The 15,122-nt window shown below is 43.3% G+C and overlaps 1 protein-coding gene across 6 annotated transcripts in view; it reads left to right on the top strand.

Moving 5' to 3' along the window:
• Positions 1-15,122, top strand: part of OSBPL6 (oxysterol binding protein like 6) — a 141,946-nt gene that overhangs the window by 103,340 nt on the left and 23,484 nt on the right. For 4 of the 6 annotated variants that reach the window (XM_048485411.1, XM_048485409.1, XM_048485410.1 and 1 more), the window contains 3 exons: positions 3,531-3,696; positions 7,208-7,338; positions 12,078-12,185. In XM_048485411.1, the coding sequence (XP_048341368.1) occupies positions 3,531-3,696; positions 7,208-7,338; positions 12,078-12,185 (405 nt within the window). The remainder of the gene's footprint in view (positions 1-3,530; positions 3,697-7,207; positions 7,339-12,077; positions 12,186-15,122) is intronic. The other 2 variants (XM_048485413.1, XM_048485414.1) reach the window with 1 other exon arrangement.

The raw sequence follows: 15,122 nt of genomic DNA, 5'->3' as shown, positions 1-15,122 counted from the left end.
TCCTTGTGCAATAAGGCTCCTTCCGGAGGCTGAAAACAAAGGAGATTCAGATACTGTGTTGTGTGGAAGCTTTCCTGTGCATCTCTTTGACTCTTTGTTCACTGTTGCTCTTTCAAAATAACTTTCCCAACCATGCATGAATTCATTGAATCCTCTCCTTGCCTCATCATGCCCTGTTGATGGTGGTTTCAGTGTGGAAGCTGAGCTTGGGACCCACTGTGAGGCCCTAGCTGCTACTCGACATCCAAGTTTTCCAGACTCATTTTGAAAGGATAAGCAAACATAAGGATCAAACTAGTGATCAGTGTAGTCCCGGACTCCCCAATCTTTTTGAGGCTGCAGGGACCTCTGGAATTTTGAAAGTGGGTGGTGAGCTCCTCCCCAAAATGGCTGCCACAGGAGGTGGAACCAAACCTACAATAGCTGCCTCCAGATGCACAGCCGAACGCAATACTGCCCCTTTCACATCTCCTGGGAACAAGGACATTCTAAAAGGAATGGAACCATACACTGATGGAGTAAAGCCCACTTAACAACCAGTCCTTTTGATCCTCCGGCGGAATGCCCTTTCACTTGAGTGAGGGGAGACCATAACAAATCCTGCTTTGCATTGACTCCAGTCACTTTCTGAAAAGCTTGGTGGGCACCAAGGAAAATACTGATGCTCATCATCCTTATGAGCACAATGTTTGGGAATTCTAACCTAGTCTAATATTCTGTTTCACACAGTGGACAATCAGTTGCCCTGGAGAGCTAACACAACGGCCACAGAAATGAAGGCCTTTCCTGGTGTTGCCTCCTAGCATTGATATTTTGAAGCTTATTGCCTCTGAATGTAGAGGTTCCATTCATTCACTATGGGTAGTAGCCATCAATGGAACCTACCTATCATCCTTGAAGCTATGTTCATCATCTTCACCTGATCCACTGCCAGTGAATGCCACAATTAATTTAATTATTGGGGAAAGATTTGTTAAGGTTTAGCTGTTTATAAGTTCTACTCTGAATTGCCTTGCGTGGAGTTTTGGTGAATATTACTCTTGTTGGTTTTAACCCTTGTAGTTCCAGTGAAAGCAAAATGAAGTGTTTTGAGTGAAGAGCTTGAGACCTGAGAATGTTTTCTAAAAGAAAAAGTCTAAGGGATTGTTAAAAGAGGTGTCATTCATTTAATGTAATGATTCTATATGCTTTGTACTGGTGAAAATAGAGGAGTCCCCCTCAGGAAATGAACATATTTGCTAATTTTTGTAGCTACACAACGTATAAAAATATTTTCCCCCCCAATCTAACCTTAATTCAGGTTAAATTTATACGAGAAAATTATAAGTATTTTGTGGACATTATTCCTGGAGAACCACGAGAAATTCATGAAACAAATGCAGCTGAAACAAATAGTCATATCCAATCATGTATGTGTGGAACACTGACTGATTCCTCGCCATCACCATCCCAGTGTTCCTCTCTGTTCCTGCATCCCTTTCGAATCCCAGATACCTGGAGTCACAAAAACTCTTGGAGGAATAGCTATGCAGGTCAGGACATTGTGGGGTGGAAAGGGGTACAGTTGCTCCGTTTTTATCTTCCTCAAGTACCGCTTCACTGATGCGATAAGAGGAGGTGACTTCATTTCCTTTTCAGCCTTCTTTCACAGCCCCAAACCTGCATGGCCATTCGGCTTCACGGGTCCAGCAATCCCAGGACACATCTTTCCAGGGTCAAAGGGAGTTATTAGAATGGAGAGGAATGTGGGAAAGCGGTTGTACCTTCCATGCTCATGTGATTGGATATAGACCACTGTCCTGAGCCATTTCGCACTAGTTCTGGTCATTGAGCTAAGTTTCTCTTTTGAGGTGTAATTACAGCAGAGTAATGTGACTTTTAATGCTGACGGGTGTTCAGGATTTTTTAATAAGCTTAGTAATATATTTTGTGCTAGTTTTTCCGTCATTGACATTTCAAGGAGCATGGATTTATGACACATTTGACTAGCCCTGTAATTCGGCTCTTAACTTTGTATTCAAGTATCAAAGTGAGTTGCAGGTGCATTACACCGGACACGCTTGAGTGCTGGCTGCAGATATCACATAAGGTTGTGTACGTGTGCCTTGCCTGCATGTGTGCTGTAGAATAGTAATATATATGTGTGTGTAAATTTTAAAGGCACCACTGGTGTATGTGCATACGCATGAGTAGATTTTAGATATATATGGTGTAAATGTCTATAAACTACACACACATATGCACAGTATAACATACATACAATTCATATACACTAAAGAAGGGATGTACGAATATACCATTGGGAAGTCACTATGCTATGTTTGTGAGTCTCTTTTGGTGATCTGTTTGTTGGTGTTGCTTTTCCCAGTTTCTTTGGCGTTTTAAAGGACCATTTACATGCTACTGAGACAGAGACAGAAAACCAAGTGAATAGTAATAATCAAATTATTTTATACTATGGTTGAGAAAGAAGGGAGCTGCAGTTTCATTCCAAGCAAAAAGAACCCATGTTAGAAAACAGGATTTTTTAATTGAAAGTGTGTTCGTGATATTCGGTAACATCCCTATTCTTAATGTATATGCAAAACTTAAAAAAAAACAAAAACCAGGAATGAGAAGTGGATATGGCATAACAAATTGGAGACCGTGCAAGAGATACTCTAACTTTGTATTTTTGTATGAATTCTGTAGATAAGTACACCTAAGTAAAACTAGTCTCTTTTTTTGATTAAAAGAGAAATATCTACAGAGACTGTAAAACTTAACGCAGTATGATTCGAAGATTTACCAATGTGTTTGATTTATTATCAATTTTCTGATGTGATTCCTAAATCTGTTACAAATCTCCCTTTGGAGATGTTTAGCTGGAGGTGTTTTTGTGTGTGCGTTTTTTGTTTGGGTGGCAAAACTATTACCTTTTAAATTAGACACTGTCCACTCACGCATTCTTCATGCAAGTACGAAAGGCCAGACTGCAAATGAAACAAAAAAAATTCTTGCTCATGAAATGCCACCCTTCCCTTTTCTGCTTTCCTCCAAATGGTTCTTGAACGTATTTTCTATACACACTTGAAACTCCATTGTTAAATTCTCCCCATGCAATGTATGGATTACATTTTACCTTACATTAAGATTCTGTTGGTTTCTCATGTTATTAACTATGAATAGGATCCAGCAAATCCTGTCCTCCAACAGCCTTCCTCTGAGGCAAGGCTTTTCATTTAGTGGAAGAGAGCTGTTGGCTAGCTATCTGTGTGAATTGATACCTTTTTAGTCTTGTACGCCCTAAGGGCAATGCAAATTGATCTTCAGTGTGCATCATCATTGGTTTGCAAGGAAGAAACCTGATTTTGGTGGCTCCATCAAAATAAGCAGAACTCTTGCTGCAAAGCAGGGAAAAAAACACCCATGTCTTGGTGAATGTACAAATATTAAAGATCAGGATAACATGAGAAATGCCTTATGGTGACATTCCTGATATGCCATGGAGGAAAGATGCAGTCGCATGTATCTGTTGCTTCTCAATTTAGGTTCCTTTCAGTGCTACCATGTCTCCCGTTCGACTGCATTCCTCCAATCCTAACCTTTGTGCAGACATCGAATTTCAGACTCCTCCAAGCCATGTATCTGACCCCCTGGAAAGCTCCATGGACTACATCAAACTGCAAGAAGAGTTTTGCCTCATGGCACAGAAAGGTAACTGCATGTGTACAAAACTGCACCCTTTAATTTTGCTGAGTTTTGCCCAGAGCTGCGTATATATGTCTGTGATTTGTGTGTTGCCTTCTTCCTTTTGCAAAGGGAGAAAAAGGAGAGGTTGAATGGGGCATTTCCTGAGGACTCCTTTTCCATTCTTTACTGGTTTTTTCAAAAAAGAACCTTTGTGTTTTAAAATACTTTATCAACATGTTCAGGTCTCCTTCACACACAGCCAGAGGCCGTGTGAGAGCTGCTTATCCCACAGCACTCTGGATTTGTCTGTGAAGACTAGAACTGTGTGGGTTGCGGATGATTGCTTGTGTCTTTTTCACTTGATTGGCAGATGCTGAGTGTGAATGCAACTGGGGGTTTCTGAAGCTTGTCAGCGCTTGCAGTTTTTGTGTCGGATTCAAAGGATAAACCTAATTGCTCTTAAGCCCATTATGACATGGTGCCATTTAAGCTGTTACATGACAATAAACATTTTTTTTAAATTGCCTGCTGCTAAGGACTGTGGGGTACGGTGTAGCATGCTGACACACTTGAACAGCAAAGCAGAAAGAACTTTCCATAGTAACAGTCACAAGCCATCATATAGCCTGGCTCAGCATGTGTGGAGCCACCTCCGGATTTACCTGGAATGTATGGATTATCAGAACATAAGAAAGCGCCTGCTGGATCAGACCAGAGTCCATGTAGTCTAGCACTCTTGCTACTCGCAGTGGCCCACCAGGTGCCTTTAGGAGCTCGCATGCAGGATGCAAGGGCCTTCTGCTGCTGCTGCTGCTGCTGCACCTGGTCTGCTAAGGCATTTGCAATCTCAGATCAAGGAGGATCAAGATTGGTAGCCATACATCGACTTCTCCTCCATAAATCTGTCCAAGCCCCTTTTAAAGCTATCCAGGTTAGTGGCCATCATCACCTCCTGTGGCAGCATGTTCCAAACCTAGTACCATATTCCTTAGCAGCCCTTACATTTTTGAAAAAAAAAAACAGGCAGAAACTTCCTCTCAGTGCTGTTCTTGAACAGAATATGAGCAGCAGAGGAAAAAGATAATAGTGAAGGTCTCCTCCCAGAATATCTTATCGCCATTAATAGTGAAATATGCCCTGAACAGCTGATGCTTAAATCCATGGATTGAGGCCATTTACACAAAAGTAAACAAACGTGAAAGACCCCCTGCTTGCATAAAAATCTCAACCCTTTAAAAAATGGATGGGGAGTCTAAATCCCCTACAACATGTTCATACAGTGCACCTTTGCTGCCTGGGCAACATCCACTCTCCTCATTGGACAGGCAGGTGAGAGAGCATCTACCTCTGCTCAGCAAAGTTGCCTTATGGGCAACTGTACAGGGGAGTCAAAGCCACTGTTGTTGAGGCTGCTGAGAGGCTAGGAGCTGCTGCCACCACTGTTTTTGAGGAGAGTTTCCTTTGCCGACAACAGAACCCTTGCACAGTCTCTGGTCCCATCCTGGAGGTACAGCTCTATTGACCTTTGGAGAGGTGGCTGCTTGCAGTGTGGCCAGCCTGCAGATGGTCCCACTCTCTGGACAGTTAGAAGAATAAACCATTTTTTAATTAGGGTTTTATAACTGCAAAAGCAAGGCTGAGCAGTATGGGTTTTGTCAACCATAAAACAGCTACTTGTTTGCATAGCAAAGAAATGTGACTTGCAGGCAGTTTTGCATAGCTTATGTCGTCTGCCGGAAATATTTAATGGGAATGCCATAGGGAAAACCTGCCGCTGATTACTTTCCTTGCAAACTGGTTGCCTAATCAAGGGAGCTGTTTGAAGACCAAAGTTACTTCTCATTAGCGCTGCATTACAGGAACAGTCAAAAATATTACTTTTATTTGAAAAGTTATCATTAGATTTTCCATTAGGTAAAGGGATTGTGTCCTTGAATATGAAAACACCAAGGAATACCAGGGTCAATATACAGTGGAAGGCAGTGGCAAACCACCTCTATTACAGCCCCATCCAAGAGCCACCCCCAAAGAGGTTTCCTGGCTGTGTGGGGAGGCTCAAAAAGTGAAAGAGCCTCCCCACTGCTGAAAAAGCCTCTGTGGCCCTCAGTAGACCTATACAGAGGCGTAGCTGGGCCAAACTGCTCCCGGTGCACAGAGTGTTTTTTCTGCCCCCCCCCCTGCGGTGCCCCCCCCCCCCGCGGCACACACACACACCAATCCCCTTCCCACACTTGCCTACCTTCCTTTTCTTTTTGTAGTACTTTTTGAGGCTGAAAACGCGGCCTAGTTACAGTTCAAGGAGAAAGCTGCCTGACGAACTATACTTCCCAGGAGACCTTGTGAGCCCCAAGGTCTCCTGGGAACTGTAGTTCCTCAGGCAGTTTTCCCCCTGAACTGTAACTAGGCCGCTTTTTTCAGCCTCAAAAAGTACTACAAAAAGAAAAGGAAGATAAATAAGATGTGGGAAAAGGGTTAATAATGTGTCTGTGAGAGAGAACCCCAGCGGGGGAAAGGGGGAGGGGCCAGGGGGCAATTTTGCACCCCCCAGGCATGCGCTCGGTGCACGACGCACCCCCCTGCCCCCTCGGCCCTCTGCCACTGGACCTATACCACCCCAAAGGGTGGCTTAAGTCTGAGGAACAGCCTGCTGGCATAACACTGGCATCCTCCCCTGGCCACACCCCCAGCCTGCCCACACTACGGTGATGGCAGAGGCCCTGGGATGTGGGCTCTGCCTTCAGCACCACATTCCAGCACCAGGGGAGGGGGCACGCTGACGGGATTGGCCCCACTGGGGTAAGTGCCCTGGGGAGTGGATCACCCCCCCTTGGGGGGGGGGCTCTTGGTCTCTTGCCTTGATAACCCTGCTGGGTGGCCATAACTTGACTACAACTTGACACACTCAAAGGGATTGTGTACATTTTTGTCATGTGTGAGTACCAAAATGATAGCAGGTATGTTCAACCTATGGTAGTCCTAACTGTGGGTGCTCTGAAGAGGTAAGGCAAAGTTTAGAAATTATTCATCTCAGTTATTTTCTTCTGTAATAATAATCGGAAACACTGTTATCTTCTTGTTAGGGAGGTCATATTTTTGCTCCCAAAGATGCGCTATGTCTTATTTTCAGGGGATGTCTTATATTTCTGTATTCTGTTCGTCAGGCATGCTTCCAAACAAAAACTTTGGTACGTCTTACTTTTGGGGGATGCCTTATATTTCGCACTTCAGCAAAACCTCTACTACGTCTTATTTTCCGGGGATGTCTTATATTCGGGGAAACAGGGTATTAGAAAAGTGGGTGTTGCCAAAGATTAGCTACTAAGCAAATGGCGATGATGAGATTTGAACCAGGGATTTTTTGTTTGCTCTATTAGCCTCAATGTTGTGCCAGCTCTTCCTTGCAGTCTTGAAATCTCGTGCAGGAAACTGTCTCCTGAATTATAGAATCACAAAATCATAGAGTTGAAAGAGACCCTAAGGGCCATCAAGTCCAACTCCAACTGAATAAGCAAAGTCATTTCTTCTTTCCTTCCAGTCCACTCTCTTCTGAAGTCCGCCTTCAACAGCATAGCTATAGAGAAGGAGAAACTTAAGCAGATGGTGTCGGAACAAGAGTTTACAGGACCCAACATGCAGCTCTCTCGTCTCAGACAGTCGCTTTCTCAGGTATTCCTCACATGCGTGCATATTGATTTTGAAAATGTTCATAATAAATATCTGATTTCCGCACTTCTTGGCCACCTTGGCATTTTGCAAGACATTTAAAATACAATCTGTAATTTAAAATTATAGCATTAAACCAATACAAAAGCATTAAATCATAAAATAACTTTAGAGAGTAAATGACAATAAAATAGTGTCCCAAGCCATTATAAAGAAATTTATTTATTTGTTGCATTTATATCCCACCCTATCCCTGCAGGGCTCAGGGCGGGTCAAATAACGCTGTTTTCTTTGGTTTTGTGTTTAGCAATCTCCTATATTAGATATATTATGTGCACCAGTGGTTAAGGTGTAGGACTAGTTCAGGGGTCTGCAACCTGCCAATTGGCCATGCTGGCAGGGGCTGATGGGATTTGTAGTCCATGAGCATCTGGAGAGCCACAGGTTGCAGACCCCTGGACTAGTTCAAATCCTCACTTGTTTCATGAAGCTTGCTGGTGACCTTGGACCAATCACAGACTCTCAGCCATGACCCTGGCTAGTATTTGGGTGGGAGTCCTGCAAGGAATACCAGAATTGTGAGGCGGAGGCAGGCAATGGCTAACCACCACCGAAAGTCTCTTGCCTTGAAAATCCTTCGGAGTTGCCCTAAGCCAGCAACATGTGTGTGTGTGTGTGCTTGCTGAACTTGTTAATCAAATAAAAGATTAATGTAATCTGTTTTTCCCATTTCCCAGAACTTTCTAGCTCCTCCCCCAGTGTTTCTGTCATAATTGTAAGGTGAACAATACAAATTACTTACCGGATGATTTTGTGGACCAGGGTTTCCAACATGAGAAGTCAACAGCCTCATTCAATTGTGGGTGAAACTGAATATCACCAAGTGGGATCTTGCCTGTGAACATTGGAATTCCCTTAGCTTCTTAAAATACATGTAACATCACTAGCGTGCATCCTACTGACAACCTGTGTTCCTTACCTGACAAGACGCTTAGGAGAGGGGAATCTTGTCATGCTCTTTCTTTCTGTCTTCCTTTATGCCCTACTTTCTGGCCATCTATAGCATCTTACAGTAACGTCTTTGTACATGAGTGTCCTCTCCTCATTTAGTGTCTGAGACAGACACAGTCACATTGTGCAACTTGATAGCAACGCAGTTTCACAAAAATGGAAATAGCAAACGTAACCATATGTAAATTCAGGATTCTCCAAACAGCTGACCAGATTGAACTAAACTAAATTTTCAAGGACATGGTTGCTTTCCTCCCAGTTCTTTACTATAAAACTTCCTTGACTAAAGGATTTAACTTACTGGTGTATATTTGTATTCTGCACCTGGCAATGATAGTCCTGTGGTGGCGAACCTTTGGCACTCCAAATGTTATGGACTACAATTCCCATCAGCCCCAGCCAATTTGCCATGCTGGCAGGGGCTGATGGGAATTGTAGTCCATAACATCTGGAGTGCCAAAGGTTCGCCACCACTGATAGTCTCCGCCTCTGTTTCATAGTCATTTGCACATCTACTTCCTGTGGAGGGATTTTCCCCCTTGTTTGTTACCTAAAACCATGACTGCTGCTTGGTCCACTGCCATGTACAAATCTTTTTTCTTGGAGAAAAAAATAGATGGAAAAAGTTGCTTATATTTCATATATATATATGTGAGCTGTTCTCCTGTCTCTTGTTACTATATGATCTATTTAAGTGCACTGTAAAATCCCACAAATCCCATTCTGGCTTTCTTTACACTGTCTCAACAAAAGAAAGAACCCAGTGTTGAATTAACCTTCAGCCACTTCCTGCACCTTTTTTGTAGTGGAAGGCCCCACTGTGGTCCTAGTGCAGACCTGGGCATTATACGGCCCGTGGGCCACATCCAGCCCGCCGGATGACCCTGACTGGCCCCCATACCGTGCTGGGGAGTGAGGCGTCTTTGAAAGCCCCACAGAAGCCGGTTGCCTTGGCTGCTGGCTTCTGCAGGGCTTTCAAAAGCTCCTTGCCCCCCTGCCTTTTGGCCCGGCCCTCCACAATATTTTCTGTTTCTTATGCGGCCCCATGGAAAAAATAATTGCCCACCCCTGTCCTAGTGCAATGATGGCGAACCTATGGCACTCCAGATGTTCACGGACTACAATTCCCATCAGCCCCTGCCAGCATGGCCAGTTGGCAGGGGCTGATGGGAATTGTAGTCTGTGAACATCTGGAGTGCCATAGATTCGCCACCACGGTCCTAGTGCCTACCTCAAGAGAGAGTATGAGAAAGAAAGCTCGTTCTCTCATGCCCTTAGAAGGTTTCTATTCTGCATTTCATTGCCATTGGTGGCTTCTCCACACACAGCGCCGTGAGTGTGCGCTATGAAGGGGACAAGAGTGTGGTGCTTGTGAAAGACTTTTCAGCCTGTGCACCATGACGCCTGGCTGGCAAGGGGGAGCAGCGGCGACAGCTGAGGCAGGCCAGAAGCGGCTGTTCCCTCGCCACCGCTTTTCTTTTCTCCTTCAGCTGCTTCTCGGTTTTGATTCTCACTGCCGTTGCAAGGGCTGGTGCTGTTGAGCCAGAAGCCCCACTTGCTGAAGATCTATGGGGCTGGGGGCAGCCGGGTGGCTGAGAAGCGTGCGTCTTTGTGTAGAGAGGGGGAAACCCTTTGATAAGCTCCAATGACCTATTAATTCAAGCAACAGAGATTTGTTATTAATAAGCACTTGAAGTCGTTTATTACATCATCACAGAACTGTATATTTACGAGTACATTTTTAATACACTGTAAATTGATCGATCGAAATACGTTCATGATTATCGTTGCCAGTGAGCACACAGTCTTTATGTGTTTGTGAATAACCATAATATGGCATTGATATACTAATGCACATAATCCATTAGTATATTAATATTGTTTGTGCCTTGTGAACTGCACCATATATTAGAGAGACGTTGCTGGGTAGACAAAATGTGATGGCTGAACTCAGATACGAACAGTGATCAGGCTCACAGCCATTGGTTGTGAATGGTATCTGTGCATCTGAATGGCCAAGTTCCCCTGTAGCAAACACTGTTTTCCCATTCCTTGTCTTATGTTAGATCAGTGGTGGCGAACCTATGGCACAGGTGCCAGAGGTGGTACTCAGAGCCCTCTCTGTGGGCATGCACAAAGAGTCAGCCCCCCCCCCCCCCACCACACACACATCTAGGTTGGCCTGGGCCGCTGGGCTCGATTATTAGCATTAAACCTAAGACCTAGTTTTGGGGAAGCAGTGTAGGTAACCCTGTTAAGCGCTGTTAAACCCCACTGATTTTCATGCAAAGAACTGAAGCGCGATCCTTTACCTGGGAGTAAGCTCGGTTGCTGGCAATGGGGCTTGCTTCTGAGTAAACCGTCCTAGGGTCGTGATTCACCCGTTGGAAGAGTTCAAAGCAAAGCCACCGACTACCACCAAGCTTACTCCCAAGTAACGCACGCCTCGAAGCCAACCGTTTTTTCTAAACTAAAACCTCAGTATTCAGGTTAAATTGCCGTGTTGGCGCTTTGAGATAAATCAGTGGGGTTTGGGTTGCAATTTGGGCACTCGGTCTCGAAAAGGTTCGCCACCACTGTGTTAGATGTTTAGCCCAGTCCTGTGCGTGTTACAAGCACTACTGAGTTCAGTATGAACAGCTCCCAAATTAATTCTCATAAATTACACTCTAAGAATCTAACTAGGCACTGTATAAAAAATGTACAAGTAGTTTCTCAGCTATTTTTAACTGAAATGCAGCTAGAGAAAAGGGTTGTGTATTTGAATGGATCATCATTATATGCTTGATCCTTCCCTGATACTATAGGTGAAAAAAAATATCGGGGACACCTTATCTTTTCTCCGTAGGAGGGAAAACAGCCATAATGCATGTCATTCTGATAGGGAAAAAAGACAAACATCTTGTTCCTTCTACACATAATTACATTTCAGTTTTGTTTTAAAGTCAAGTCCTCTAATGCGTCTTCATTATTGCGTGTAGTTCAGCCCTGATGTTAAAGTACCAGTAGTTAATGACGCACAACAACAACAGCCTTTATTGGCATACAAAAGCAAAAAATTACAAAACAGATGTGCATAATAAAGACAAATTACAAGTAAGAAAAAAACACGCTTAGAAATTACTTATCTCGAGAATGAAATTTGCAACATTTTCACAAAAAAGCGCATCAGAACTATTGAGGAGATATGGAATTTTATAAGATTCTTGCCATTGAGAGCACTTTAAAAAATCGGGAAGAGCGGGATACAAGTCTAAAAATATATAAATAAATAAATAAATAAATAAAAATGGAGTTCATCTATTTCATCTGTATCCTCTCATATTTGGGGCATACAAACAGAGAATGGTCAAGTGTTTCAACAGTAAGCAAATCACAAGAACAAACTCTTTTAGAACGTTCCACATTTTTGTATCAAGTTAATGAGTTGCACTGTGTATCTCATGGCAGAATTCTCAGCATCTTCAATAACCCTTGAATACCAGGATTCTTAGGAATAAGCCATAACTTTTAAACTAGTTGAAACAAAAACCCAAAGGAAACTTCTGAACAAGTCAGTGATGGGCAGAGGGGACTAAAAAAGGTGTTTATCGCAGAAAAGTACTGTTCATAACAGTCTGCATAATAACAGTATGGTTTTGACCAGGGTATAGGCCCCAGCAATAGTGTGCCTCTGTTTCATACTGTCTCGTGCCTTTGAAATTAAATTATTCAATTTTTGTTATTTTAAGGCTCTCAACCAGAATGCTGAACTAAGAAGTCGCTTGAACAGAATACATTCAGAGTCTGTTATTTGTGATCAGGTTGTCAGTGTAAATATTATCCCTAGTCCTGATGAGGTAAGACTTTGGCATTGCTCTAATGGATTTATAATAGTCAAATCCTTCTAATTAGCGCTAATGACTAAATTGTTCTGTTCGGCAAAAGCTAGCAAGTGGTGGGGTCGAACTCATTTGAGATCATTTTCTACTTCCACTCATAAAAGTAAACAAACTGTCTTTCCTGTGAGATTTCCCCTGAAAAACAATATTTCTCATCATTGAGAAGTTGGATTGCTAGAAAACTATTGACCATGGGGAGGCAGACTGTTTGATTTCCTGCCAGTTCCATCTGTCTGCACAGGAAACAAGTAGAACAGCAGAAGTACAGACAGCCAGACCCCCTGTGACCATTTTTTCTAACAAAAATATGCAAGATGGAAGGGAGAAAATGGAAAAGCCCCACCTCCTACCATGCTTCCCCCCCCCCCTGCTGTTTTTAAGGCAAATCCCAGGTCACCCATAAGGCAGAGGTTGGGTTGGGGTTCTCCCCAACCTAACTCATGTTTAACTTACCATCTATCAGACCTTAAAATGGACAAGTTGTAGAGAACCCTGTGCTATAGATTTTGAAATATGGAAGGAAAATATTTTAAACTATGTTCAGTGGAACCTTGGTTTTCATCAGTAATACTTCCGAAAACAATCAGCGAAATCCGAAACTGATGAAAACCAAGGCTCCATTGTAGCAACAGCTGAAAGCAATTGGTTGCCGGTTTTCGCCGCAAAATTGGCACCAGCGAAACCCGACGAAAACTGAAGCGACCAACGAAAACTGAAGCAAAATGTTCACCCAAAGAATCAGCAAAAACTGAAAGTGATGAAAACCGATGGCGATGAAAACCGAGGTTCCACTGTAGTCGTTTTTTGAGAATACCTGTTGATCAATTTAAGGCCTTGGCTATTGAAGCCAAAATGATCAACCCAAATAACAGAATCAGTAGTAAACTTTTGAAGTGACTGGTCTTTTTTATCTTCACATCGTGGATGGTTAGCTCTTATGGAGTGTCTTAATGCAGGAGAGTTAGGACTTGTTCCAGTGCAACTTTTCCACTTGTGCAAGGATTTCTGTCTGTAGATTGCAACTTTATCTTCTCCCGCTTTCCAAGGCAACCTAAAATCCTGTTCCTGGGAGGTCCCCTCTCCCCCAGGAATAGAATTGTGGGGGAGGGCTTCTTCAAGCTGTTACAGGAAGGAGAGCTGATAAAGTTATACTCTTGGTCCTTAGGAAATGCTGCACTGAAGCCAAACCTTCATTGTCTTTCACAGTTAAATAAAGTCAACATTGCTTCGGCCTCAGAAGCACATGAAAAACTAGTGCTTACATGTTCCATTGAATTGTCAGTGTATTTGTCTTTCCATCTATTAATGTTTAGAACGTTTTGGGTTTGCCTCTCCTGCCCTCCCCCTTTTTCCTGTATTTCATTCATTTCCACAGTGCTTTGCTGATTATTCCCTTCAACATGAAGAAAATAAATAAATTTGTTTCAGCCTCTTGCACGTGAACCCAGCTCTATTGAGTATTAGTTGGAAGAACGGTTTTTGCTTAGGATAAAATGGTGTAAGTGGATCAAATTGCAATGTTAAAAGTCTCTGGGGTCTACAGAGGTTGAGCGCCTTGAGCACCTGGCCTGTGGTGATGACCATCATCCCTTTTGTTTCTTTGAAGTCATTGGAGCAACTTAGGGCTTCACTTGCTCTAGCCCCAGTCCTTTTACAGTAGCTCAGTGGTGATGACCATGGGTACCATAACACCCACCAGTGTGTTTTCTAGTGCCTACTTACTTGTTCCGAAAAGCACAGAGCCAATCAGGACTTATTTCAGTGGTGCAGGGGATACTTCAGAGGCGTGACCTTTCTTTTTGCAGGAAAGAGCTGCTTCTGTCATGGGAGGACGCTTGGCTCAGAACACACTAAGGCCCCTTCCGCACATGCAAAATAATGCATTTTCAAACCACTTTCACAACAGTTTGCAAGTGGACTTTGCTATTCCGCACAGCTTCAAAGAGCACTGAAAGCAGTTTGAAAGTGCATTATTCTGCATGTGCGGAATGAGCCTAACTTTTTGTGAAAACATCCAATGTTTTTGTGATTGGGCCTAGCACTTACAGTAGCCATTCTGCAATTGGTCTCATGCATCCTTCCCCACGACAGCCATTTTGTTCTGGCACCTACTGCCTGTTCCCAAATTTCTGAAAGTACCCACATACTCCACAAGGTTGGGGACTCCCACAGTGGTTTGTTAATGATACAAGTGGCATTTTTGGTGCAGGGGCAAAAAGTACAAAAAAAGGGATAAGAGGAGACTTATCCTTTGTCAGAAATGATGTTATTGGCACTCGATTCAGTAGGTGCTTATGGACGCAAAAAAAAGTTAGATACTCTTTTTACTGGAGCTTTGGACTGTCCCTACTGAGAGGAGAACTATGTTCTCTGAGAGCAAACAAACTGTACAGCTTGAAAGCTCTGGAAAACTGGTTTTCCTGCAACCTGAGAGATCTGGAAAAAGTGATTGGAGCTATCTTGCAAACTGTCAGATCTTAAGACTGAAGTCAATAAGTGGACTCTGGATGCTGGATCAGAAGTCTTCATTGATAATAGCTAGTACCTGGCTTTCAGAAAGCCAGTTCTGCCAGACTATGAAAATACAGTTGTCTTTATCCCCTCAGAGTTCCCGCCATAAATCCCCCCCTCCCTGATTCCCATGGAATGTGAGAATAATGGAAAGGAAGATGTTTGGGAGTTGAGCATCTCAAGGCCAGCACAGTGATAATTCTCAGCCACCTGCCATCCCCTGCCGCTGGGAAGGCGCCAGGGTTGCTTCTAGTTAGCTACAGTTACTAGCATCAAAGGAAAGAGAAAGCAAAGGGAAAGATCTATTAACATATCAGAAGGTGAAGACAGCTTCCCCTTCCCCGCATCCTTGCACCTCAGCCAGTGTGGTGTAGTGGTTAAGAG

The sequence above is a fragment of the Sphaerodactylus townsendi genome, linkage group LG02, assembly GCF_021028975.2.
Source record: "Sphaerodactylus townsendi isolate TG3544 linkage group LG02, MPM_Stown_v2.3, whole genome shotgun sequence".
NCBI classification, from domain to species: domain Eukaryota; kingdom Metazoa; phylum Chordata; class Lepidosauria; order Squamata; family Sphaerodactylidae; genus Sphaerodactylus; species Sphaerodactylus townsendi.
Note: the sequence above shows the minus strand (reverse complement) of the source record. Positions and strands in the feature narration are given on the sequence as shown.